General features: G+C 37.9%; 1 protein-coding gene across 2 annotated transcripts in view; it reads right to left on the bottom strand.

Annotated features, from left to right (window-relative positions):
• lg05h21orf91 (linkage group 05 C21orf91 homolog) overlaps positions 1-23,288 on the bottom strand; it is a 34,381-nt gene extending 11,093 nt beyond the window's left edge. The window contains exons 1-2 of one of the 2 annotated variants that reach the window (XM_062048432.1): positions 23,129-23,288; positions 15,718-15,863 (exon numbers count right to left, since the gene is read on the bottom strand). In XM_062048432.1, coding sequence (XP_061904416.1) covers positions 15,718-15,844 — 127 coding nt within the window. In that variant the 5' untranslated portion in view covers positions 15,845-15,863; positions 23,129-23,288. The remainder of the gene's footprint in view (positions 1-15,717; positions 15,864-23,128) is intronic. The other variant, XM_062048433.1, reaches the window with a different exon arrangement.
• Positions 23,289-25,232: the final 1,944 nt, after the last annotated feature.

The following is a 25,232-nucleotide window of genomic DNA, read 5'->3' as shown; positions in this document are numbered from 1 at the left end:
AAAATTTAGATTGTTACTGTGGGAAGCAGATCAGAATCCTATCCATATTTAAGTGTTACTTCTTTCTAAACTCCTATAGTCATATAAAGAATAGCTAGTATTCTTCCTTCTTTTGAGTCTCATAGTAAGGTGTCGGCCTTCTAGATTGGAATGTGTCAGAGTAGCGATAACTCGGAGTAGTCTAAACAACGGGAGTGGGGGCGAGGGACAGAGGGAAGATCACGAGACTTTCGTGGGTTTGGGGAAGACCGAGCTAGACCGGGCGAGGGAACGCTGGTGGACTAGATTGGTCTCACGTTTGTCCTCTAAGCTTGGAGAATAAACCATAAAATCTGCACTACTGCCTGTTGATTGAATACAAACATCAGCTTATTGCCATAAAAAGAATCTGGGAGAGACTAGCAATTTGAATTCCCCATTGGAGGAATGCTGGTCAACCCAACCTTACTTTGACTGATTTAGTAAGTAAGATGACATATAAGCTCAACAGAAATGAAACAGTCGGTAGGATGTTGAAAGGAGACTTTTTTATCGCAAACAGTCGATCCGACATTAAAACATGTCAAGACTCTCTCAAAATAATCACACACTTTTCCGGCTTTAAAATAAAAGTGTTATGCTAAACATCCCGTTTAACTACATGTAGGGTTCCTCCTTAATGTACGGCTTCATATTAGCCGCCACACCTAACAAAATAAAGTAATACAATGTGTTGTAGCGTCCAGAAGAAAACAAACAAAGTCTGACTTTCTTTTTAGCTTTTATGGCCAATTTTATGATAACAACAGGCCCAATTCCAACAAGCATTTCCTCCGTGCACACGTCTGCCTCTCTGCTTCACTCTTAGACACACAACACTTTTTAATTTTCCGCCGACACAGTGTGTTCACAGACCATGGGAAAAATGACCATCATATAACACACTAACATGCACATTAACACTAGCAGGTGGTTACAGTATGAACGGCTATTATATATTAGGCCTGGGCGATATACCGAGTTTGTAAGGTATATCGATATATTTTAAACAAGATATGAATCAAGAAAATATCTTAATATCGATATAATTTATTTCACGTTAAAATGACCAAAAGCCGCTTATTTGTTGTGTTCCTTGATTCTCCCCCACTTCCCACTCCCTCTCGACACCCCATGGGCTATTAAACCCTTCCCCTTCCTCCTTCCAAGACGCGCTTGCTCTCTCCCACTCACTGCACTGACCCACAACAGCAACACACAAGCAATTATTCGCTATTATTAGCTTCACTATTTATAGACCCATGTAGCAGTTAGCTAAGCTACATGCTACAAAAGAAAAGAGAGGGAGAAGAGAAAGACAGAAGTGGACTAGTGTAACTCCACGAGCAGGGGACAACATATACAGGAAAAATCAATGATGATTGGTTGGTTTACATATAAGAACATCCATGATTGGTTGGTTGGTTTACTATGATGAGTCACGATTGGTTAAGATTAGGGCAAAACATTAGGGACAGGCCAATCGGAGGCAAGATAAGGCGGGTCATCGAACCAGGAAGGGAAATCACAAATAGACGCGTACATCCCAAATGACGAAGAGAGAGTCGGAGAAGAGAAGAGGGAATATTCAAGTGGGTGATTTATATATTATTATAAACTAGTGGAAGATGACAGAGGGATTCTCTTCCATAGGATTTTCTTTTAGTGATGTAGACGACATCCAGGAAACCCACAATGTGTCTACTTGGCCACATTTGGACAAATGTATGCGTCTGGATAAAAAACAATGCCCGACACATTCATTTTAGTTGTTTACCATGTAAGCCCAACTCAAAACTGCTCTCGACATGGAAGACGTGTAATACACATTTAAGAACACGCATGATTGTGACAGACATGTGATGACTTTTGCTACAGTATATATAGCCTGTCTAAATGCAACATTTCATTTTCATTGGTGTTTTACAACAAGACAGCAGCTGGGAATTAAAAAGGGCCTGCCTGCAAATTTTTTTTATTTTTTTTTTATGTAGAAATAATATTTTTCTATTTTATGTATACATTCTTTGTTTCTCCTATTTTATTTATGTTATGTAATTATTCTGTGCTACTTAAACAGTTAATTTTTTGTGATGTTATACCCATCTTGACAAACTGGGTTTTACAAAACCCAAAACCAGTGAAGTGTGAAGTGAATTATATTTATATAGCGCTTTTCTCTAGTGACTCAAAGCGCTTTTACATAGTGAAACCCAATAGCTATGTTACATTTAAACCAGTGTGGGCGGCACTGGGAGCAGGTGGTTAAGTGTCTTGCCCAAGGACACAACGGCAGTGACTAGGATGGCGGAAGTTGCAGTGAAGTTGGCACGTTGTGTAAATCGTAAATAAAAACAGAATACAATGATTTGCAAATCCTTTTCAACTTATATTCAATTGAATAAACTGCAAAGACAAGATATTTAATGTTCAAAGTCAAACTTTTTTTTTTTTTTTGGCAAATAATCATTAACTTAAAATGTAATGGCAGCAACACATTAAAAAAAGTTGGCACAGGGGCATTTTTACCACTGTGTTACATGGCCTTTCCTTTTAACAACACTCAGTAAACGTTTACGAACTGAGGAGACCAATTTTTGAAGCTTTTCAGGTGGAATTCTTTCACATTCTTGCTTGATGTACAGCTTAAGTTGTTCAACAGTCCGGGGGTCTCCGTTGTGGTATTTTAGGCTTCATAATGCGCCACACATTTTCAATGGGAGACAGGTCTGGACTACATGCAGGCCAGTCTAGTACACGCACTCTTTTACTATGAAGCCACGCTGTTGTAACAAGTGCAGAATGTGGCTTGGCATTGTCTTGCTGAAATAAGCAGGGGCAACCATGAAAAATACGTTGCTTGGATGACAACATATGTTGCTCCAAAACCTGTATGTACCTTTCAGCATTAATGGTGCCTTCACAGATGTGTAAGTTACCCATGCCTTGTGCACTAATACACCCCCATACTATCACAGATTCTGGCTTTTGAACTGTGCGCCTATAACAATCCGGATGGTTCTTTTCCTCTTTGGTCCGGAGGACACAATGTCCACAGTTTCCAAAAACAATATGAAATGTGGACTCGTTAGACCACAGAACCCTTTTCCACTTTGCATCAGTCAATTTTAGATGAGCTCAGGCCCAGCGAAGCCGGCTGCGTTTGTGGGTGTTGTTGATAAATGGCTTTTGCTTTGCATAGTAGAGTTTTAACTTGCTACTGACAGTGGTTTTCTGAAGTATTCCTGAACCCATGTGGTGATATCCTTTACACACTGATGTCGGTTTTTGATGCGGTACCGCCTGAGGGATCGAAGGTCACGGGCATTCAATGTTGGTTTTTTTGCCTTGCCGCTTACTTGCAGTGATTTCTCCAGATTTTCGGAACTTTTTGATGATATTACGGACCGTAGATGGTGAAATCCCAAAATTCCTTGCAATATCTCGTTGAGAAATGTTGTTCTTAAACTGTTGGACAATTTGCTCATGCATTTGTTCACAAAGTGGTGACCCTCGCCCCATCCTTGTTTGTGAATGACTGAGCATTTCATGGAAGCTGCTTTTATACCCAATCATGGCATCCACCTGTTCCCAATTAGCCTGTTCACCTGTGGGATTTTCCAAATATGTGTTTAAGGAGCATTCCTCAACTTTCTCAGTCTTTTTTGCCACTTGTGCCAGCTTTTTTTAAACATGTTGCAGGCATCAAATTCCCAATGAGCTAATATTTGCATAAAATAACAAAGTTTACCAGTTCGAACGTTAAGTATTTTGTTTTTGCAGTGTTTTCAATTGAATAAAGGGTTGAAAAGGTTTTACAAATCATTGTATTCTGTTTTTATTTACGATTTACACAACGTGCCAACGTCACTGGTTTATATAAAGTGCCACTGACAAAAATGAATATATTTTATGTTTATTTTCACCGTAAAACACATCGAGATATATATAGAATATTGAGTTTAAGTAAAAATATATCAAGATATACTTTTTCGTCCATATCGCTATAAATAGTTTATTATTTGCACACTATTGACTAATGATGCACCGAAAATTTGGCCGGATACTTTAATCAACCGGAACAGTGCTCCCGAAACCGGGTTACGCACGGGGTTGTCTTGACGGAAGCAGCGTGTCCGCGCTATGGATGTACTTTAATATATTCGAGAAATACCCACGGACAGCAATCTTTTAATGAGAGAAAGACTCTCAGCAACGCAAAGCAAGTGTGACGTCAGGCTCGCTTTTTGTCACGGACAGGGCGCAACAGAAGTATATAACCAGAGTTTTTCAACACGAGTACAGTCGCCAATCACACCAGAAATAGATGCTAGATTTGTTGCCAGTCCTTTTTATTAAAGAAAGAGTGACTAAAACCATTAGAGAAATTCGGGTGGCTGAAACATTGTGTAAATTATTTTATAAAATGTTTTTGTCGAGTCCTCAATTACAAAATGATTAGGAGGCTGTATATCACATTTTATTAATTTATAGAAAAGGTTAAAACATTGTCATGCAGCAATATAAAGCCCATTAAATTGTACAACATGTAAAGTACAGAATATCAGAAGCATGTATTCAGGTAGAAAAATATCACAGATTACAGCTGGGATAACCCCTTGAAAATTATCTGTCTAGGGTACACTTATTAATGATGAAAGATCATACCTATCTGCGATTAATCGCGATAATTTTGAGTGAACTATGAACAAAATGCAATTAATCACGATTCAATATTTTAATCGTTCGACAGCCCTAGTTAATACTAATTGTCAGTAACATATGTTTTTAATGTATGCATACATTTTTTGATACTTTAAAGAAAATCATATCATCATAGCAAATTATGCAAATTCCGCAATCTAGTGGAAACCCTGCATTATCTCACACTGGTGAGTATGCCTTTCGACCAGTTTACGGTACATGTTTTAATACGAAAAATTAGGCTTGACTATACTTAAGAGAAGTTAGTGCACACTGAGTATACAAAGTGTCATTTCTATGGTAATGTCCTTTAAGATTATTTGCATTGTTTACTCATCCTCAGCATCACCCACAGCAAAAATGTGTTCGCTCATGTGTTGCTCAATCTAGTATCTTGAGATCAATTTGAGCTTCTCATATTTGTTTCATTATGTGATCATTTGTTTCTTATGTTTCTTGCTCCTAAGTATCTCTTAGGAGCAAGAGATGAGCTAAAAAGAGACAAAGGAGGTTGAGTTGAGATAACCATATGAGCAATACTTGAGAAGTGGGATACACAGAGGAGATCTAATATAAAGAGAAAGAAAAAAGATGTCTGAGACAAATCTGAGAATTAAAAGCAGGGTACACACCGGACAAGCCACCACCTCATCGCAGGGCCAAAGCAGATAGATAGACAACCATTCATACTTACATTGGCCCGGGAATCGAACCCACAACCTTCTCACTGTGAGGCACAAGCACAAACCACTGTTCCATCAGTTAAACTTTACAAAGTTAATGCATGTTAAAAGGTCTCAAAAAGTGTCTTTTGAGCATATTAAGTCTGTTTGGGTTAAGGTCTGAATCTCAGAATTGTAGTCAATAAGTACATGGTGTGTAGAAAGCTGGAACGCAAATGGCGTGCGACTAAACTTGAGGTTTTCCATCAAGCATGGAGTTATAGTTTAATAACTTATAAACGCATGCTTACCTCAGCTAAAGCTTACTCAAATCTCATCCACCTCAACAAAAATGATCCTAAATTTTTGTTTAGTACAGTAGCATCGCTAACCCAACAAGGGACTCCTCCCAGTAGCTCCACCCACTCAGCAGATGACTTTATGAATTTCTTTAATAAGAAAATTGAAGTCATTAGGAAAGAGATTAAAGACAATGCACCTCAGCTACAACTGGGTTCTATTAACACAGATACGACTGTATATACGACGGACACTGCCCTCCAAAATAGTTTCTCTCTCTTTGATGAAATAACATTGGAGGAATTGTTCAAATGTGTAAATGGGACAAAACAAACAACATGTTTACTTGACCCAATTCATGGGAAACTTATCAAGGAGCTTTTTGTATTATTAGGTCCATCAGTGTTAAATATTATAAACTTATCACTTTCCTCTGGCACTGTTCCCCTAGCATTCAAAAAAGCGGTTATTCATCCTCTACTCAAAAGACCTAACCTCGATCCTGACCTCATGGTAAACTACCGGCCGGTGTCCCACCTTCCGTTTATCTCGAAAATCCTCGAAAAAATTGTCGCACAGCAGCTAAATGAACACTTAGCGTCTAACAATCTCTGTGAACCTTTTCAATCCGGTTTCAGGGCAAATCACTCTACGGAGACAGCCCTCGCAAAAATGACTAATGATCTATTGCTAACGATGGATTCTGATGCGTCATCTATGTTGCTGCTTCTTGATCTTAGCGCCGCTTTCAATACTGTTGATCATAATATTTTATTAGAGCGTATCAAAACGCGTATTGGGATGTCAGACTTAGCCTTGTCTTGGTTTAACTCTTATCTTACTGACAGGATGCAGTGTGTCTCCCATAACAATGTGACCTCGGACTATGTTAAGGGAACGTGCGGAGTTCTCCAGGGTTCGGTTCTTGGCCCTGCACTCTTTAGTATCTACATGCTGCCGCTAGGTGACATCATACGCAAATACGGTGTTAGCTTTCACTGTTATGCTGATGACACCCAACTCTACATGCCCCTAAAGCTGACCAACACGCCAGATTGTAGTCAGCTGGAGGCGTGTCTTAATGAAATTAAACAATGGATGTCCGCTAACTTTTTGCAACTCAACGCTAAGAAAACGGAAATGCTGATTATCGGTCCTGCTCAACACCGACATCTATTTAATAATACCACCTTAACATTTGACAACCAAACAATTAAACAAGGCGACTCCGTAAAGAATCTAGGTATTATCTTCGACCCAACTCTCTCGTTTGAGTCACACATTAAGAGTGTTACTAAAACGGCCTTCTTTCATTTCCGTAATATCGCTAAAATTCGTTCCATTTTGTCCACAAACGATGCTGAGAACATTATCCATGCGTTCGTTACATCTCGTCTCAATTACTGTAACGTTTTATTTTCGGGCCTCCCTATGTCTAGCATTAAAAGATTACAGATGGTACAAAATGCGGCTGCTAGACTTTTGACAAAAACAAGAAAGTTTGATCATATTACGCCTATACTGGCTCACCTGCACTGGCTTCCTGTGCACCTAAGATGCGACTTTAAGGTTTTACTACTTACGTATAAAATACTACACGGTCAAGCTCCTGCCTATCTTGCCGATTGTATTGTACCATATGTCCCGGCAAGAAATCTGCGTTCAAAGAACTCCGGCTTATTAGTGATTCCCAGAGCCCAAAAAAAGTCTGCGGGCTATAGAGCGTTTTCTATTCGGGCTCCAATACTATGGAATGCCCTCCCGGTAAAAGTCAGAGATGCTACCTCAGTAGAAGCATTTAAGCCTCATCTTAAAACTCATTTGTATACTCTAGCCTTTAAATAGACTCCCTTTTTAGACCAGTTGATCTGCCGTTTCTTTTCTTTTCTTTTCTACTCTGCTCCCAACCCGGGTTGGACCGCTAGTCTGTTCATCGGATGGGGACATCGCTGACCCGTCTCCGCTCGGGATGGTTCCTGCTGGCCCCACCATGGACTGGACTTTCGCTGATGTGTTGGACTTTCACAATATTATGCCAGACCCACTCGACATCCATTGCTTTCGGTCTCCCCTAGAGGGGGGGGGGGGGGGGGGGGGGTGTTGTTACCCACATATGCGGTCCTGTCCAAGGTTTCTCATAGTCATTCACATTGACGTCCCACTGGGGTGAGTTTTCCTTGCCCGTATGTGGGCTCTGTACCGAGGATGTCGTTGTGGCTTGTACAGCCCTTTGAGACACTTGTGATTTAGGGCTATATAAATAAACATTGATTGATTGATTGATGGTGTGTGTGTGTAAGAAATCAACAAATAAGTAGATGATGTAAATAAACCATTCAGACTGTATATTTATGTTGTCTAAATAAATAATTTGCTCAAATTTTGGCATGACAAAATGTAATATGATTGAGGTATAGTTAAAATGTGCAATTTAAAATGCATTACTCTTTTTTTTACTGAAATAGAAAAGAGACACATCTGAGAACTCAAATAGTTAGCAGTGACAGACAAAACCAAGTATATCTCTCACTGAAACATAATTGAGACTAGTGTTGTATGGTATACCGGTACTAATGAAGTACCGTGATACTAATTGATTGAAATCGGTACTATACTGCCTTTGAAAAGTACCGGTACCGTTCTTTCATCTGAATGCCACAGAGTGGCGGTGACTACAGAGCCGAGGCGCATGATGTTGCTTCAAACTTAGGTAAACATTTAAATAATAAGCATTCAGATCTGCATAAGGAGTTATAAAGAGTGACAGGGAATAATGTTGTTACACCTGTCCTGCTGTTCTGCTCCGGTGCAGACCATACTCGAGAAACACAGGGCAGACGTTCCTTTCAGCGTCTATGTTTTCGTCGGGGGTAACACCTTTCACTTTACTTTAGAGTCTGCTAAGCTCCGGTTTCAGGTCAGAATGATGAGCCCGCCAATTTGTCACCATCTGGTTGCTTTATTATTAGTTTTGCAGGATCGTTCATCCTTCTACTGCGCAGTGCACTCACTATCGCTCTTTCTCTCTTTACTCGCCCACTCACTCACTGATGTCACTCAGACAACACGTTGCCATTCTTGCAAACACACACACGCTACTCTCATGAGTTAACCAGCTCCCCTGTACATATGTAGATATGTAGATGCGCACACAGCTGCTTGGATTGATGCCAAATATTAGCGGCGTTAAGACCCATCTAGCGTCAACTAATGCAAGTGAAATGACTGAATTTTGTAAGAAATTGCTACAATTTGTGTTTTGTCTTAAACAATGTGTGTTTTACCTGCTACATGGCCTATTTGGGTATATTTATCCATAGTTTAGTTTTTAGTACTTACTAATACATTTATTTTTCATAAAGCACAGACCAGGAGTGGCAACCATAAATCATGAAGCATTTAATATAATGTCCATAAAGCTCTTTATTATAATCTAACTTAATCCTTGAATATAACAGACTATATGTAATATGGAAAATTTAAAAAATATATTTTAACCTTTTAAAATTGTTCTTTGAGTTCAGTAAGAAACATATGTTTATTGTATTGTAAGATTTTCTGTTAAAATAAAGCCAATATTGAAATTTTTTTGTAGTTCCCGTTATTTTGAAAAGTATCAAAAAGTATCGATATACATTTTGGTACCGGCACCAGTACCAAATTATTGGTATCAGGACAACCCTAATTGAGACATATTGGAAACCAGCTTATTCATCTCTCATTTTTGTCAGAGTTGAGATCAGGAAAAGACATAGCTCTTGAGATCTCACACTGTGAAATCCATTTCTCAGGACACGTATTTCAGAAGAATGAGAAAACTACTTTGGTCTTGATTAGGAGATATAAATGTATGTCCAGAAGATATGAATAAGACAACTGAGATCTCATCTTCAGTTTTTTTTTGCGACCGGCATCAATGATTTTAAACTGTGAAAGTTTTTTTTCTCATGTGAAGATTGAGATAAATTTTGTCTTTTTCTCGCAGTAGCACACGCTTATCTCAGTCTTTTTGTTTGCATTTGTCCATTATTTACTTTTTCTTCAGAATATTTTCCTTCTATAATTTATTGCAACAAACACTAAAAAAAAATTGAACTTTCCATTCCAATTTTTGGGAAGAAGTATGACTGATCTGATCATATGGTCAGTGTGCAGAAGCGTTGCTACAATGACGTAGAATCTACGGAAATTGCCGAAGATATTCGAAGCGGTATATTCAAAATGGCCGACTGAATTTGTGGCATTTTGTGATGTTTAGACAGTACTTTCACATACTTTGCAGATTGTACATACAAGTGGATATGGTTGAATAAATACAATGAAACCCAAATAAGCACATGAAGTCAACTTGATTTTCCACTCTACTTGTACTTTAAGTTTGCACTTTATTCATCTCAATGTTGGACTTTATTATTTCCTTGCATATAATGTACAATTTAGGGATGGAACGATAAACGGTATAATGATAACTCCCGACGGTTAGTATTACTGTTGGGTAACATCCATCCATCCATTTTCTACCGCTTATCCCGTTCCGGGTCACACTATGTTATTAATTAAAATTCAAAAGATCATAAAACTGTAACACTAAACTCACAGACCAGTGATATTGCACATGTACAGGAGAAGCAAGCTAGCAGGCAACCTGCCATCTTTAATGCTAATGTGAATCATTTTTGGGGTTTCAGGCAATATTGCCCAGGCCTAGCATGAACGGAAGCTAAAACTGGGAGTTGTTAACCCATTGTGATCTCTCTGTCAAAGCTGCTTATTGTGTTGTGGATTATTGTGACACAGATTGCAGCTGTAATGAAAGAGTACAATCTATATTATATGCAAACAAAACATAAGACAAATAGAATAGATATAAATAAATGATAAATAAATGATAAATGGGTTATACTTGTATAGCGCTTTTCTACCTTCAAGGTACTCAAAGCGCTTTGACAGTATTTCCACATTCACCCGTTCACACACACATTCACACACTGATGGCGGGAGCTGCCATGCAAGGCGCTAACCAGCAGCCATCAGGAGCAAGGGTGAAGTGTCTTGCCCAAGGACACAACGGACATGACTAGGATGGTAGAAGGTGGGGATTGAACCCCAGTAACCAGCAACCCTCCGATTGCTGGCACGGCCACTCTACCAACTTCGCCACGCCGTCCCTTATATATATATATATACATATATAGGTCATTAACAACCAAAGCACAGGAAGAATGAACATGAAATGCCGGATGCCCTTCATTGTTTTTCTAGTTTGCTTATTGGGTTGTTGTGCTCCTAATCTTTGTTGACTTCGTTGTCAGGTTACATTGGGTAGCATTGGTACTGAGTGTTGCCAAAACAGCAGCTACAATTCTGCATCCACACTCTGTAAGAAGGGCTTACTTGTCCAGACCAAAACATGGACACCTGTCAAATTAACATCGAACTTTTTCGCAATTGGTGCAGAAAAAATAAAAAAGACGTTAGTAGCCATTGATTTCACATATTTTAAAGCACACACACACACACAATTAGGGCCAAATCCACATGCCTTCTTACAGCCTGCTTCTGATAAAGCCACCAAATGTTAGCTAACAGCATTACAAGACACCCACAGTTCATCACTTAAGGTCACATGACTACGATCTCACAAGTACACAACACAAACACACACAGACTTGAAAAAGTGGTGTTGTGTTTCTTAGGGGTGTGTTTTGAGAGTAAGGGCTCAAAGTTGACAAGTGGTTAAGATGAAGGGAAAGGAAGGGGGGACAATTGGCATTGGCTTTTGTGTCACACTTTCTTTGAACTATGTATGTCTTAAAATAGACTTTGGATAAGTACACAAGTGTGTGCACAGCTCTAGTATTAGCTTTGAATATACGCAGTCTGACCCAAGTACCTTGAAGTTTGGACCTTTATAATCAGTGGATTAGTCTGGTGGGGAAACCAAATGGAAGGTATCTATGAGTCACGCATGCGTGTGTTCTGCCTTCTGAATAGCGAATGAATCTGCAGATTCTTTACCAACAGCTGGTACAATCCAAACAATCCCAGTTTGTGACATCACACACACCAGCTACTGCTTGCACAGAGAAAAAACTATTGGCCCACAACCAGGGCAGCTCAGCAACAGCCAAAGACCTCACTCCACTAAGCAGCTTAATACTTACTTGTCTTTTATGGCTGCGCAAACGCGCACGCACGCACACTATTCACTGGAAGATACATTGTTCAGACACAAAAACACTACTGACAAAGAAGAAGCTATATTTTGTTGTACTCTGAAAACTGTCTTTTATCTGTCATATTCTATTGTTGTCATCGTGTACTTTAATATTTTCACCAAACAGTTAGCTTTCCTTTTCATCATAAACTTCTACCGAGTCTAACTAATGCTAGATCCTGGACGTATAAATGTTTAAATTGACAATAAACGGCTTTTCTATTCTATACATCATGTAAATAACTCCGCGGCACAGCTGCTTCGAGTTGTAAACAAATAAAGGCTCAACGCTTAAAGGTATGCTACAAACGAAATCGCGTCCGTGTTTACTAATGCTTTCCAATGTTGCAAAAATATATAGAATAAATATTAATTTCAACATTTCTGTCAAAGAAGAGTTGCCTCAGCTTGCGACACACATAGTAATTTTGCTAGTATATGTTAATATAGCTGATATAGACACTTACATCATGTGTTGCCTTCATTATAAGACGTATATAAGGCTTTTAATTTTTTGCGCCTCCAGACAGATTTGTTTTTTGTATTTTTGGTCCAATGTGGCTCTTTCAACATTTTGGGTTGCCAACCCCTGGTCTAAGGCGTAGTCAACATGTCTGTGATGTGGAAATAGCGTGAATTTATCAGAGATATACCCGCGGACGGCGATTTACAGAATGTGCAAATATTAAGAGAACAGTGGCGGCTTTAAGGAGTGAAAGTCCAACTGGAATAGCGGCGTGAAGCAGTTGTGATGTAATATTCACTGCAGATCGCTTTTCGTCCGGGACATCGAGGGACAGAAGTAGAGTTTCTAAACACGAGTACATTCTAAAATAACACCAGAAAAAATGCTGGAGTTGTTGCTAGTCGTTTAAAAAAAAGAGAAAAAAAACACAAAAAGTCTCTAGACACTTAAAAATTCTTAACAAAGTACATTCTACAATAAGCAACAACAATTGAAAATAGAACAAAATTATACAAAAAATACAATTGAATACTAAATTATAATATCACAGATTTTTTTTTTAAATGTATGTAAACATTTATTTTTTGAGTCTTTTTAAAGAAAATCTTATAATAGCAAATTATACAATGACGTCATGGTGACCCACCGCCACAGGTATTTTGTCAATATAGGGGAAACCCTGTACAGTACTTCCCTTTGCTCAAAAGGCTACGTCTTTTTAAGGTATTATGTGATGTACTTACATGTGGCATCTGGGAATGTTTGGATTATTGGCTGCTATTTTTACAATTCAGAAATACAACAAACATTTATTTTGTACTAAATAACCTCCCACAGCACAATGAACTGAAGGTCAGTACCTTGCAAGGACACTCGCATACCCAACACACCTGACAGCCGCCAAGAGAGGCTTTTAGAGACATGTCTGCCAAAGTTCAAGGCTAAGGTGTCAAACAGATCTGCATAGAAGAATGTGTGGTCAGCAGCTGTGTGGCCTAAACAGATAACAGCACGAACCTCACATGAGCAGCAGCAATGCATTAATTCAAGTATTTTAACAAAAAATCTTGCCAGATGGCAAGTGCTTATCTTCTCTTCACAAGGCCCATATGTTCATCTACCAGTAAGTGAAATTATAACAGACAAGTTCACTTTTCCTTAGCTGACAAATAATTGTTTTGTTTATGTACAATAGATATGTCAGCTTTGCCTGATCTAAATAAGAACGGCTCATTGTCCTGTTGACCTGCGACTGAGACCAAGCTTTCTGACACTGGGCAACACATTTTGACTTCAGTGATAATAGTAGTCGCAATGGAGATAAGGATTATTATTTTGGGTATGAACATACAAAGTTAGCTGCTAGCTATGGAGCAAAAACACTGACTATGTTTTCATGCACTAAATTAGTCTGATTTCTCATATAATTTGGCTTAAAAGAAGCATCCTACAACCCATGAAAACAACTTAATCTGATCATTTTCAGCTTTTGAAAAGTCAAACTAACACACCTAGATTACGGTAGGCAATTAGAAACCACATCTCTCAAGTGGATGTGTGCCATCACAGGGGACCTTTCGTGTCGCGCATGCGCCAGTCTCAACGAGCGGGTTATAACTCGGAAGTGGATCCCGTTCAATAAAACCATAGCAACACTAGAATAAAGAGGAGACTGTTTATTTGATTCACAAATTAAAAGAACGGAACATTTTGAAGTGCATCGATGGGGGGGAAGAGAGATTTATTTTAAAAAGATAGCCAAGGAAATAAAGAACGCCGGCTTCATTCGGACACGAACAAAAACAAGTGAGATGGAAGAGAAGCAGGTATATTCAAGGCAAAAAAGATAAATAACACAAACCTCCTCACGCTGCATTTGTGCAGTCCAAACTAATTAACAATAACTGTATTCCACACAACTGGCAAGCTTGTACACAACAATAGCAACCCTCATCTGAAGCGGTATCAGGGCACAAACAGTCTTTTCCTTCGGACTTAAAATTCCATCAATCCACTGAGCTTATTCAATGAACTTCCAGACATTCAAAAAATGTATTTCCATTCTCTGTCTGAAAATTCCTTTGAAGCAACTCTCTCCCACCAGTCTTTCTGTGCTTCGAACCTGCATTTAATTCAGTAACTCCGAGACCTTGTTGGTAGTATGTTGTATGTTGTAGTAGGTTGGTAGACCTTGTTGGTGTCATGTTAGTAGCGCAATCATCTTGTTGATGCGAGATGCTGATTAATATCAAGATAACCTTTAGAGCTGTAATATTTGTAATCTGTGGCAATATTTAGGTACAACAAGAACTAGGCTCTTGACTTGTAAGGATCCGCAAAGATGCCTTGTTTTGGTGTGACGTCATAAATCAACCTGAAAAGTAATACATTAATTTGCGCTAAAAGGAAATAAGCACACCCAGTGTACAGGAGGCACACGGCGTATGACCAATAGTCGCATTCGAGAGTGTGCATGGACACTGAGACTTCACGTGAAAATATGTATGAAAATACAAAAAAAAAAAAATGTGAGAAATCAGACTAATTTAGTACGTGGAAACGTAGTCACTCCCAATAAGATTTGGTATCGGAAAAAAAATACATTGTAGAAAAAGTTCTATTGGCACCAGAACAAGTTTTGGCAACAAATAAATACAAACATTGAAAAAATACTAATAATATTTTTGGTGGATATTTTTGTGTGTGTTTTAAATTCATATTTTTGTACACTGTTATTGTTTTTGTGTGTTTCACAGGTTTTAATTTTCAACTTGTCCTTTTTCCCATTTGCTTGTCATTTTTACAGTTTAAAATTAATTGCAGCGATTTGACGTGGCGGGGTAGGGGCCTGTGGGCGGAACCTTCAATAAGTTTACCTAGAAGCAGTTTTACTAGACCTGGGCTTGCAGGTAAAACACCATAGAAGAAGACAGGAGGACGGAGGGTGTCTAGATCAAGTTCCAGTTATTGGATATCTATAGCTGTGTCTCAATTCGTCGGCCACATCCCCCCCAAGGACCCAGCCCATGCAGTCGAGGAAGCGTGGGTCCTGGAGTCCTCCAGCAACTGGTTCGAGCAATGTGAATTGAGACCGTCAAGCTTTCGCAACACTTCCTGGTTGTTTAACATGTTCACATCCTCTACTTGTGATATTGCGGTCCACTAAGTGGAGAAAATGGGAGAAAGGATAGCCCAAACAAAATATGAAATTACGAAGCAAAAGCTTTAGATTTAGCTTTAAAAGAACCCAAAGTCATGCCTTAACTCTAAATAGTTTAACGACAGCTTTACATTTCCATTGGTAATATATTTTTAGAATGCTAAGGGTTTATGTAAAATTCTGCTCCTACCTTCAATGCTGAGTTCGAAGCAGACATGGCAGAAAGATAAGGTCCCTGTATCTGTCTCGAGCTTGCAGACACTGCAGATATTGTCATCGTTGAGATCAATGTTCACAAACTGTTCTTCTTCATCCATGGTGCTTCCAGGAACACAACTGTGAAATGGAGAAGCTGGCTCAATACCAGAAACTTGCAGGGCATTTTTTGTTTACATTGAAGCATTTTAAAAAATCAAACGAAAAAACATTGATTTGCGGTGAACAAAACAAAAGAACAGCTTCAACAAAGATGGCCGAGTTAAAAATGTGTTATGTGAATATCTAAGTGGATAAGATGCAGTGCAAACGACAAATATTTGAGATACGAGCTGTCTTTTGGCTATTTGTCATGCTTAAGATCTGACCAAGACTGCCGGTCTTACTAGCTGGCTTTAGCTTGAAGCTAGAGATGGACTAACCTCGTTTTTCCAAGCATAGGAAGGAAGAAAGTGAGTGTGAAGGACAGTGCTGAGAAGAAATGGATGATATTCATTGAATTAAAGAAAGAAGTAATCAAAAACATGACATAAGCAGTTGGAGCGCAGCACTGCTCGTCTGCACCATACTGAAGCAGAAGATAACGCCAGCCGAGATCATTCAAATAATATCTAAATGGTGGACATTTATCAATGAAAATATGGAAAAGCAGCTGACAGTATGTTTAAAGAAGTAGCTGGAAAGAGACACCTTAGAAGTCCACTCTCCAATGTAAATGCTGTACATTACTTCATAAAACTACTGTGGTTGTTTGTACTAATTTATCTTAGATTGTTTTTCATACAATATATTTCATGTAAAAGCTTGTTTAAATTGATTTCAATTAATTTCAATAGGCAAAGCTAAAATGAGATGCAAGTGTTTTAAGGTACACACCACTACTACTACTACTACTACTACTACACAAGAAGCCGAATGATTAGTCAATGAGAGTTAAGGTTCCTCACTTCCAGAATAACACTGCTCCTAGAGTTTTTGTAAAGAATTGCAAGTCACACGCTCACAAGCGATACCAGAATCAAGATGGCGTCAGAAGGGTGACGTAGTGACTACACTGTAGCATGATGATTCCCATTTAGATACAAAATTATCTCTCTGTTTTTTAAAGGAAAACTGCACTTATTGGGGGGAATTTTGCCCATCATCAGCAATACTTATGTATGACAAGAACACACGTCTTTCCCTTTGATGTGCATTGTAAATAGTTAAAAACTGCGAGTTAAAACTGCGAGTAAGAGCCAGTTAACAATGCGGGAAATTGGGATTAACCTATTCCGCCGATAAAACGTTCTACAAATCATTCAACCACCAGCAACGTTTTATTTACATGATGTGACCTGCATATTAACCAAGCATCGGCGAGATTATTATTGTTGGAGCTCACACACTCATAGTGGCACATCACCTTGCTCACACTGCTCCTCCAACTAGTCACAAGTAGCCAGCTAATGGCTATTAGCTAGCTTGAGCTGCTAATAATGTTGGTTGCAACCCGCTATAAAATAAAGAAGAAAAAGTTTAAGATGCTTCCCGCTGCTGTAATTCGTTTGAGTTAGTCAAATTAAATGCAGTTATCACATCTGCGGTCCCCTCCAAGGTTTCTCATTGTATCCCATTGCGTTGAGCTTTTTCTTGCCCTGATGTGGGATCTGAGCCGAGGATGTCGTTGTGGCTTGTGCAGCCCTTTGAGACACTTGTGATTAAGGGCTATATAAATACACTTTGATTGATTTATTGATATGTTATTTGAAACGTTGATAACTTGATAACGCTCCAAGGTTCTCACCAAGTCTGACATTAGTAGTAGCAAACACAGAAAGTGCTGTCTATGTTGTTGATGGAAGAATCGTTTGTTGCTATGCGCTCTGTGAATTTAAAGCGGCCAGGAAAGAAGTTACGGTAATGCTTAAAATTACCAAAATACTGTACTGTATTACACAGTATCATGAATGTGCCTGTTACTGCATTACATGCTTACAGCATGCAGGGTTTCCCCTGGATTGCCACTACATACAGTATGTGGCGGTGGAGGCATTGCGAGGGGCGTGGTCAATATGACATCATCCTATATATGATGTCAGAATATTTTTGATTTGCGATGATGCATGGATTTTCTTTAAACAGGCTAAGCACAAGTTTTATGTACTGTATAAACAAAAACAGATATATGTTACAAATGTTTTCATAGTTTATCAGAATCACAATCAGCTTCATTGGCCAAGTATGTTTAACACACAAAGAATTTGACTTTGTAGACTGTGCTCTTTGTTCAATGCAATTTCAATTGTTTCTGCTTATCGTAAAAGGTAACACAGGTTACACCTATATTCTGCCCTCCCTGAACATTGCAATTTAGTTGATCAAATATGTAAACCGTTTTTTTTTTATTATATTTAATTAAACTGAAAAAAGCAATACAATTATGTAGGATTAAGGTTGGCTGTAATGCTGCTAGCTTGAAGCTAACGTACAATGGACTAACTCATAGACAAGCCAGGGTTTCCCCTACATTGCCAGGATACCTGTGGTGGTGGGGGCGTAGTTAGGTGCATGGTCACCATGACATCATTGCATAATTTGCATAATCTGCTATGATAACTTGTTTTACTTTAAAAAGGTTCAAAACATTTATAGACACATTTAAAAACAAATCTGTTATTACCAAGTAGTATTAATATATATTTGTACATCGTAAAGCCATATTTTCAATTGTTGCTGCTTATTGTACAATGTACTTAAATAATTTTTCAAGTGTCCAGAGACTTTTGATGACTTTTTTTTTTTTTTTTTTTTAATCAACTAGCAACAAATCTTTTAGAGACTCTACTTCTGTCCCTCGATGTTCCTGATGAAAGACGAGCTGCAGCGAGCATGATGTCACACTTACTTCGCGCTGCTGCTCCAGTTGGATTTTCTCTCCTTAAAAGCCGCCACTGTCCTCTTAATATTTCTTAAAACATTTTGTAGCTCGCTGTCCGCGGGTATATCTGGGATATATTAAAGTTACGTCAACATCGCAGACATGCTGACAACACTCCAGACCAGACCTGGGCATTCTGCGGCCCGCGGGCCGCATCCGGCCCTTAGTACGTCCATGTCCGGCCCGCGTGAGGCCAATCATAAATTACAAAATACATTTTAAAAAGTATCTATTTCGAGTGTGCAATACAACGGTGCTGCTTTTGTTTTGAAAAACGTTATTTGTAATACTTCCGTGTGGACGTATGCTTGTGCGCGATTGTGAGTGAATGTGAACAGCGGCAATCACAAATTACAAAATAAATTTAAAAAAACATCTATGTCATGCGTGCAATACAACTGTGCTGCTTTTATTTTGAGAAGTGTTATTTATGGGCGTATGTCCGTGTGTAACCTGTGAGTGAAGGTGCACAGCGACAAGTGATGCCCGGTTATCCCCGAGACGCTAAAAAAAGAAAAGTTGATGACGAATGGCGTGTTTTCAACAAGAAATAGACTGCCAAGTATTTCTTTACAGAAATTGAAGGTAAAGCCGTGTGCTTAATTTGTGGTACACAGGTTGCTGTGTTTAAAGAATATAGTGTAACGACCTGCTGAAGTTGATGTTGTGTTCTTGAGTTGCGGAAATGAGGAGTGAAGATAGACGTGCGTGTGGAAGGAACGAGATAAGTTGAGCTGTGTTAGTATAGGTTGCTCAATAAAAGTTTAAAAAGAGCGTCAGACTTGGTGTGCATTTCTTCTGGACGCTACAATTGGTGTCAGAAGTAAAACTTTGCGCATACTGCGCTGCTTGTGTGCTCAGCCTGCTACGTCATCGGTGTTTCCTGGCGACTTTGTCAAGATGGAACGGGAGGGGAAGGACGTTGAGTGGGGACTTATGGTGCCTGCAGCGACTGCAGATGTCTGTGTGAATCCCGGACGTGAGGAGCTCGCCGCAAAGAGAGAGAGTGAGGGAGGAAGGAGAGAGGCAACGTCGACAGGTGCAGCACACGCTGCTTGGCATGGGGGAATTCCGCCCTCAATGAAGACTCCCAGGTTTGATGGCAAGGCGAACTGGGAGGCATTTCATCCCATTTCTGACACCAATTGTAGCGTCCAGAAGAAGTGCACACCAAGTCTGACGCTCTTTTTAAACTTTTATTGAGCAACCTGTACTAACACAGCTCAACTTATCTCGTGCTTCCTCCTTCTTCGCCAATCACCTTACAGGCGTACTACGTTCACAACAAAGAGGATGCAGGATAAAGTGACAGAAATTGAAATTTTTGCATTGTATTATACATCAGGAAGTGTTGTGTAAGAAAGTGTTAAAAATAAAACCATCAAAAGCCATCTGCTTTTGTATAAAGATAAGTTAGGTTAAATGAAAATATTAAAATTATTTATCTTACGGTATATCAAAAATAATTTGAGCAAAATGTAATTGAAATATTGTCGGTGTGGCCCTCCAGCAGTGCTCGGGTTGCTCATGCGGCCCCCGGTAAAAATTAATTGCCCACCCTTGCTCCAGACAATGGCGCGTGTCTTGTTTACACCCGGTTTTAGCAGTGCTGTTTTTCGGTGCATAACTTGTCAATGGTTCGCAAATAATAGGCTACATATATCCATTCATACTGTAACGACCTGCTTGTGGTAATGGTTTATATTTTTGTGTGGTTTTGATTTGATGTTAATTCTTCCCATGATCCCAAACACACCATCCGTGCCTGAAAGTGTATTGGCAGAAAATGACAAAGTGTTGTTGTGTGTCTGGGAAATCACAGAGACAAAAGTCTTTGAACGGGAGGTCAAAACATGTTGCTATTGTGCCATTTGTTATTATAAGATTGGCAATAAAAGTTAAAAATAGTGTCAGACTTTTTGCGACTTCTTCTGGGGACTACAATACATTATAATACTTTATATTGTTTTCACATTAAAAAAAACAACTTATTTTCAAGGTGTTACATTACAGCTACATTAAGGGGTAACCCTTCAAGCATGTGACCTCAGGGAACATACTTTTTTGCCATACCAGAATATGATGCATTGTAAGTAGCACTTGGTTTCACTGTAACCACAGTGGGAGACGAGGGAAGACCGATGTGTTGTTTTCTTTAATGTTAATAAGCTTACAATGTTATGCAGAGGTATAATTATAACAATTTTACAGACAAATGATACTGTTTTTAGTCACAATGGAGAGTGGGGCGCAAAATATTTTCTTCTTCCACGGGGGGAGCGCAAAAGAAAATATTTGAGAATACTGGACTAAATATATCATATATTGGGAATGTGGGAGGGAACTGGAGTACCTGGAGAGAACCAACGCACGCACGGGGAGAACATGCAAACTCCACATAGAGAAGTCCAAACGGAGGTCACGGCATAAAGTTAGACGTCATTGTTGGTAGTAATGTCAAAATAATTAAGGTAGTTTACACAGGATGAAAAACAATTGCAATACTTAACTTACAAAAACTCTGTTTAGGTTGATTGGCAACAATAAAATTGGCCCTAGTGTGTGAATATTGTCTGTGTTGGCCCTGTGATGAGGTGGCGACTTGTCCAGAGTGTACTCCGCCTTCTGCCCGTGTGAAGCTGAGATAGGCTCCAGCACCCCCTGCGACCCCATTAAGGACAAGCGGTAGAAAATGGATGGATGGATGTTTAGGTGCGCAACAAGCTGTAGCGCTCCTGACAGGCAATTTATATGCACATTTTTTAGTTTTTTTCCATATAAAGCACAGAGGAAAATTGTTATGGTATTTGAGATGTTTTTCAAACGTATTGTGGCCAATACTATGTAAATAATAGACTATATACAGAATATACATTCATATAATATATTACTTAAATCTGTTTTCAAGTTTTAAAAAAATTAGGCCACGATCAATTACATGAAGGGGAAACCCTGGCATGTACATAAAACGTTTTTTGGAGTGATTTGTAAATCAAATCCCCATAAACTGCATTGTTAGCCGTCTCTTACTAGTGTGCCGTGAGATACAGTCTGGTGTGCCGTCTGAGATTATGCAATTTCACCTAAATGGGTTAAAAATATTTTTTGCAAACCAGTAATTATAATCCGCAAATATTGTGCCGTTGTTGAGTGTCCGTGCTGTCTACAGCGCAGCAGAGTAACCATGTTATACTCTTCAATATCAGTAGGTGGCAGCTGGTAGCTAATTGCTTTGTAGATGTCGGGAACATGGTTTGTTGTCGTGATCACAATATGCAGACGACAGCGGGAGGCAGTGTGCAGGTAAAAAGGTATCTAATGCTTAAACCAAAAGTAAACAAAGGGGAATGCCACTAATAAAAGGCATTTAAGCTTAGGGAAGGCTATGCAAAACGAAACTAAAACTGAACTGGCTGCAAAGTAAATAAAAACAGAATGCTGGACGACAGCAAAAACTTACAGCGTGTGGAGCTGAGACAGCGTCCACAAAGTACATCCGCACACGACATGACAATCAATAAAGGATAGCAACAACTTAAATAGTCTTGATTTCTAAAACAAAGCAGGTGCGAGGAATAGCGCTTAAAGGAAGACATGAAACTGCCACAGGAAAAGCCACCAAAATAGGAGCGCAAGACAAAAACTGAAACACTACACACAAGAAAACACCAAAAAACTCCAAATAAGTCACGGCGTGATGTGACAGGTGGTGACAGTACACCTACTTTGAGACAAGAGCTATAGTGATGCATAGTTGGTTGTGGTTAAAATTCATATCCAACAATTGCAAGAACGACTCTTTACTGTCAATATCGGCTACTGAGTTTCATTTGTTTATGTTTTCTGCTGGTGGTGTGCCTCCGGATTTTTTCAATGATAAAAAGGTTGAAAAACACTGATTTAGAACACACAAAAAAAGGGAAAGACGTGTTCTTGTCTCACACAAAGATTGTAGATGATACGCAAAAAAAAAGTGCAGTTCCTCTTTAAAAGCGCTTTATAGGCAAAATGCATTACTCCCCCTACCTGGATTATTTATTAATTAGGACGCAAACAAATACATGTGTTCTTGTCTCACATAAAAGTGCCAAATTCCAAAAAAAGTGCAGTTTTCCTCTAAGGCAACAATGGAGTTGACTTAACGCCATGTTCTCTCAAACATTAGCTCCAGCGAATTTATTAAAATGATAAGTAATGACATATTGACACAGAAAGGAAAAAAGAGCTCCAAGTAACGCTAAGCGCTTGGATGAGCATTAACGTCGGTTAACCCGATTAACGTCGAGTCGTGTCCCTTGTTAACTGTAAAAATGTTAGTTGTTTATCAATAACACGACTTGTGTGTTTGGTCGAAACAATTGGAAGACTAACAATAAGTTAAGCTAACAACTAGCATCCATGAGCGCTGCTTCGTGACCGTTATTCGCCAACAAAACATGTCTTACACAGCGAGTAGACAACTCACCTTTATCTTTAAAAATTATATACACTTTCTTACGGCTCGTCGTTGTTTTTTTAGCCGACCTCCGTTGTCTTTCACTTGAGTGGGCGGTCGAGAATCAGGTAAGCAAACCCACGTCACTGCGAATCCACAAAAACACAAAAAAGAAACCACTAGTACATCACGGGAGTTGCCAGGTGGGAAATGACAAATGATCGTACCGGAAGCTTAAATTCCGAGCAAAAATGTAAAGTTACTCAGGACCAAAATAAAAATACAACAGACTGTAAATAGTGCACCTTATTATGCAGCTTTACCTTTGAATAAACTAAAACTGTTGGTGGAAAAACTACTATTAGCGCTTCCTCCGGGCTATAAAGAGGAACATAAAAATACGCAACATCAGGCGCAGTAAAGATGTATCATGCTTATGTTTGCTGTAGACAAATATTAAAATGCATAAATTAACTCACATTAAAATATTTGTGGAATTATCAATTATATGGGGCGTAAAGTAACATCAATATCAAATACGATATCAGGAAACGCCTGGCAACGCGCTCTCACTCTCTTTCTCTTTCTGTGGAATGTTCCATTTGTTTCCTTAAGGGGTGCGAGAACCACGCATAGTTTCTTCCTAGAACGTAAAAACCACGACTAATATTATAAACAACAACGACGATTATATTGCGTCTTGAATGTCAGTGCACTTACCCTCACGTATCGCAATTTTCCTACAACTAACACAAATATGCCTTATTAATGCGTCATCATATCCTGAGCGTGAGAAAACTCGGTATTTGACGGCCAAAAGTAATACACATTTAACAATATTCCCGTAGTAGTACTATAATGTTTATTATACATTTATTAGGATGAATGATGAGTGTTGAGTTATGTGCTCGTATTGGCACTGGTTTTGTTTTTAGTTTTGCTACGTACATCATGCTTTTATTGTGGAAAATACTTCCTGGACACGTTATATTGTTATTTTACTTGAGTGAAATTGCCTAAAAAATTACATTAATATCAACAGAACCCAACATTATAGGTACATTATATATATATATATATATATATATATATATATATATATATATATATATATATATATATATATATATATATATATATATATATATATATATATATATATATATATATATATATATATATATATATATATATATATATCTATATATATATATATATATATATATATATATATATATATATATATATATATATATATATATATATATATGTGTGTGTGTGTGTGTGTGTGTGTATGTACATTATATATATATATATATATATATATATATATATATATATATATATATATATATATATATATATATATATATATATGTGTGTGTGTGTGTGTGTGTGTGTGTATGTATGTATATATGTATATATATATGCGTATATATATATATATATATATATATATATATATATATATATATATATATATATATATATATATATATATATATATATATATATATATATATATATATATATGTATATATATATATATATATATATATATATATACAGTGTTGGGACTAATAACGTACTGTAACGACGTTAGTTTCGGCGGTAACTAGCTAGTTACCGCGTTAAAAATAACGCGTTAGATTACTATAGTAATCTAACGCGTTATTTTTTATATTCAGTAACTCAGTTACCGTTACTACATGATGCGTTACTGCGTTACTTTACGTTATTTTTTATGTAGTATCGGCTAGAAACTGAAGATGTGAGTGTGTTTTGTGGCAGCGCTGCGGTGGAAAAACATTATATATATATATATATATATATATATATATATATATATATATATATATATATATATATATATATATATATATATATATATATATATATATATATATATATATATATATATATATATATATATATACACATATATGTGTGTGTATGTATGTATGTATGTATATATATATATATATATATATATGTGTGTGTGTGTGTGTGTATGTATGTATATATGTATATATATATGCGTGTGTATGTATATATATGTATATATATATATATATGTATATATATATATATATATATATATATATATATATATATATATATATATATATATATA

Source organism: Entelurus aequoreus, linkage group LG05, assembly GCF_033978785.1.
Source record: "Entelurus aequoreus isolate RoL-2023_Sb linkage group LG05, RoL_Eaeq_v1.1, whole genome shotgun sequence".
Classification (NCBI taxonomy): domain Eukaryota; kingdom Metazoa; phylum Chordata; class Actinopteri; order Syngnathiformes; family Syngnathidae; genus Entelurus; species Entelurus aequoreus.
Note: the sequence above shows the minus strand (reverse complement) of the source record. Positions and strands in the feature narration are given on the sequence as shown.